Source organism: Dufourea novaeangliae, unplaced genomic scaffold (assembly GCF_001272555.1).
Source record: "Dufourea novaeangliae isolate 0120121106 unplaced genomic scaffold, ASM127255v1 scaffold67, whole genome shotgun sequence".
NCBI classification, from domain to species: domain Eukaryota; kingdom Metazoa; phylum Arthropoda; class Insecta; order Hymenoptera; family Halictidae; genus Dufourea; species Dufourea novaeangliae.
In genome coordinates, this window is record NW_015373941.1 from 562,784 (window position 1) to 565,972 (window position 3,189).

A 3,189-nucleotide genomic window follows, 5' to 3' on the forward strand; every position below is an offset into this window, starting at 1 on the left:
CCAGCCGATTCACTGTTTGAAGTTAAATGGAGTGTAAATGGCAGATAACAAACCGGCACTGTTTCCGATTACGGCATTCATTGTTTCCTACCATTATGCGCGCTCCGACGGTTCGTGTGTTAGCCCCGGGTACGGTTTACGATCTATTTATTGCCGTGCCAGCCCCGACACACGAACGAACGAACGAACGAACGAACAAACGCGGTGGCTTACACCGCACTCGCTCTCCTATCCCAGCCACAGTGGGGACACTAGTCCTCTGCGCCCCACCTGGCTCTGTCACCCCTCCGATTCACCTGACTCCATACCGAAACATACCCTAAACTACCCCGTCGAAAAATTCGAACTTCGTTTAACCTCCCACGTAAATGTCGCCATGAAATTTCAAGACTATCGTGAAACATTGAACAAATTTTGTTAAACAAAGGTTAAACTGTATTTAAGTGTCGAACTATATCGTTAGGGAGAAATTGTTTCTTTATCTGCATTTTTTTCGAAAGAATGAATGTTTTTTAAATGAAACTATAGCATTTTTTTAACCTTTTTTAACTTCTGTCAAACACAATTTTTTGTAAAGTTCAAGGATAGGCCTGATATTTCGTGGGACACACTCTATAATTTGTATCGCGTATTGTTTATTCTTTTTCCGAGGATAGTGAAAGAAATTGCACGGTTCTCTATATCCGGGACCCAAGAAACACACCAGCGACCAATTGCGTACCTTTAAGCTACGATAAAGTCCGTTTAGTGTCACCGACGGATCACCAATTATTTACAAATTTCATCCTACCTAATATTGACTAGAGAGGGAATGTTCTTATCGCAGACCGTTAGATAGAATCTTCTATGATATAATGTTTAATATTAGCCTCCTCATCGTACGCGTATACACCATCGTAAAATGCCGTATTAATTATCCTCGTATTTAGTCCCGTTAAAAGGGACGTGCGCAAAAACTGGTGGACATCCAGTGGACATGGATCTAGTGACGGTACAATATGTTATCCTGGGCTTGAGACTATGTACGACTATCTAGAAGAGCTCGTGATATCTCGACGTAATGGAAAAACTTCGGCTTCCTCGCCGACGTCATAAAACAGAAACAGAACTAAAAACTCAACAAAGAGACTCCAAAAATACCTAATCGTATTCGATACTCACTGCCATCACTTTACTTAGCCTTACGCCTAAAATCCTTCGGGTACATCAACAATCTATTTTCAAAAACTGAACAGAGTTTCAAATCGACCAAAGACCTCTCCTCCCCAGAAGGAACGGTCTTCCTCAATTCTCGAAGGAGAAACCACTGGTCAGGATCGTCGGATCCTCGGACGTGGATTTCCGTCGTCATTTGCTGTGCACAGTGGTGGCTCGCCTCTTCACCTCGACCTGATCGACGATCGCGTCGCTCTCTTTGTCCTGGTGGGCGGTCATGTGCCTGGTCAAATGATGCCTCTCCCGAAAGCTCTCGTCGCACACGGGACATCGTAGCTTCTCCTCCCGTCTCCTTCTGGCAGCCTCCGCAGAGTTCTCATTTTTGTGGTGGGACCTCATATGGTAGACCAGATCGGACGTCATCCGGAAGGAGAGATTGCACTTGGCGCAGACGTTTTGGGCGGGCAGGGTGAGCGCAGCGAACGACGGGGGCAGAAGACCGGCCACCCCGGCGGCCGTCGCCAAGAATCTCGGTCTGGTTAGCGCGTCTGCCATCGGTGGGAAAACGGAGATCGGATTGTACGAGAGGTTCGGATAGACCGGCGACAGATCCGGTCGAAAGCTGGGCATCTTTGGGCTGGGTACTTTCGGCGGCTGAGCGATCTGCGGGATCTTCAAATTCTCCAGCAGACCTGGTTGGCCGGACTCTGGATTGACCAGGAAGGGGTACGGCATTTTTGTGGGGAACGGCGCGTATTTATACCCGGTGGGACCGGTCAGAGGCACCACAGGTGGACTGACGCTGCTTTGATAGCTGGCGCGATCGTCAGGGGAGATGGAGGATCTCGGTGATGTCTGTCCGTCGTCGTTGAAGCCGTTCCTCTGGCTGGCCAGGGTCACTTTCGTAAAAGCGCTGCGTGACTCGCCGTGTCTGTCACCTGGACAAGATATACCCGTGTCGTAGATCTTGTTGCAGGTCAGGCTAGATTCCACCGACTCTGGACAACCGGTTAATAGCGACTGATGAGCCGCGAACGCGGGTGGACTTGGTGTCTTTTGGAGACGCGAGCTGGAGACGTATCTTCGAGCGTCGTGGTCTGGAGAAAGACCTGATTCTCCGTGCATTGCATCACCCTTCTTCTGTCAGATCCTCCACTGTCGTTCTCGTAATTCTTGATCGTTAGATTCTGGGGCAATCTGTCCGGATCTATCATGTTCTCGGTTGAAATTTCTTCTCGGAGACGTTCTTTCCTGGCGGACACCATTCTCAGCTTCTCGTGTTGACGTCGCGCCAGATTCTCGTCCGGCGCCACGAGAAACGCCACGTCGAAGGAACGCTTGCTGGCGCGCTGAAGAGGATACGAGGCGTCGGGGGTGACTTCGCTGATGGACGAAGGACTGGACGACGTTAACGCCGTTGTCGCCGTCGTGGACGTCGCGGGGGCGGCACGGTCGATGCCACCCGTGCGATCTTCCATTGTCATCCTGCTCGTTCCGGATGATCGACCTGCTACAATGACGGCCGACGGTTAATTTAGCCGGGCACGGGAATATGATCGATGCGAATCGCGCCTGCACACCCGGACCAGGTGTCACAACTATGCTGTTTCGAGGGTAATTGGGTCAATGAGAATCGACGGCCGAGTGATTTTCATAGACGCGTTCGAATGCGCGCGGGTAGGCACGCGTAAACGTTAAATTCACGGACATACATGCTGATTTACGGAGAGACGCGGGAGACGGATACAATCTACAGTTTTCCACACCGCCGAACATCTATCGAATCACGATGTAGAATACCAGTCTTATAGATCTTCTTTAAATACACTAACTTAATGTTTCTTCTTTTATTTTGTCAAGACTATTATTCCAACCGTAATTTTAACATCAAACCACAACTTACCGAATCACACGTCCAACAAAAACTACCCCGTCCGCCAGTCACCGTAGGGGCTCCACGATCTTCACACCTGTCGTGGATTCAACGCGTCGGCTTGCGCTCTTCCATATCTCGTCGGTCAACAAAACGATTCT

At 49.6% G+C, this 3,189-nt stretch overlaps 1 protein-coding gene across 1 annotated transcript; it reads right to left on the minus strand.

The window, feature by feature from the left end:
* Positions 1-1,347: 1,347 nt before the first annotated feature.
* LOC107185709 lies at positions 1,348-2,639 on the minus strand. The gene is given in 2 exon segments (XM_015573458.1): positions 1,348-2,265; positions 2,268-2,639. Coding segments are annotated over 2 exon segments (1,290 nt in total).
* Positions 2,640-3,189: the final 550 nt, after the last annotated feature.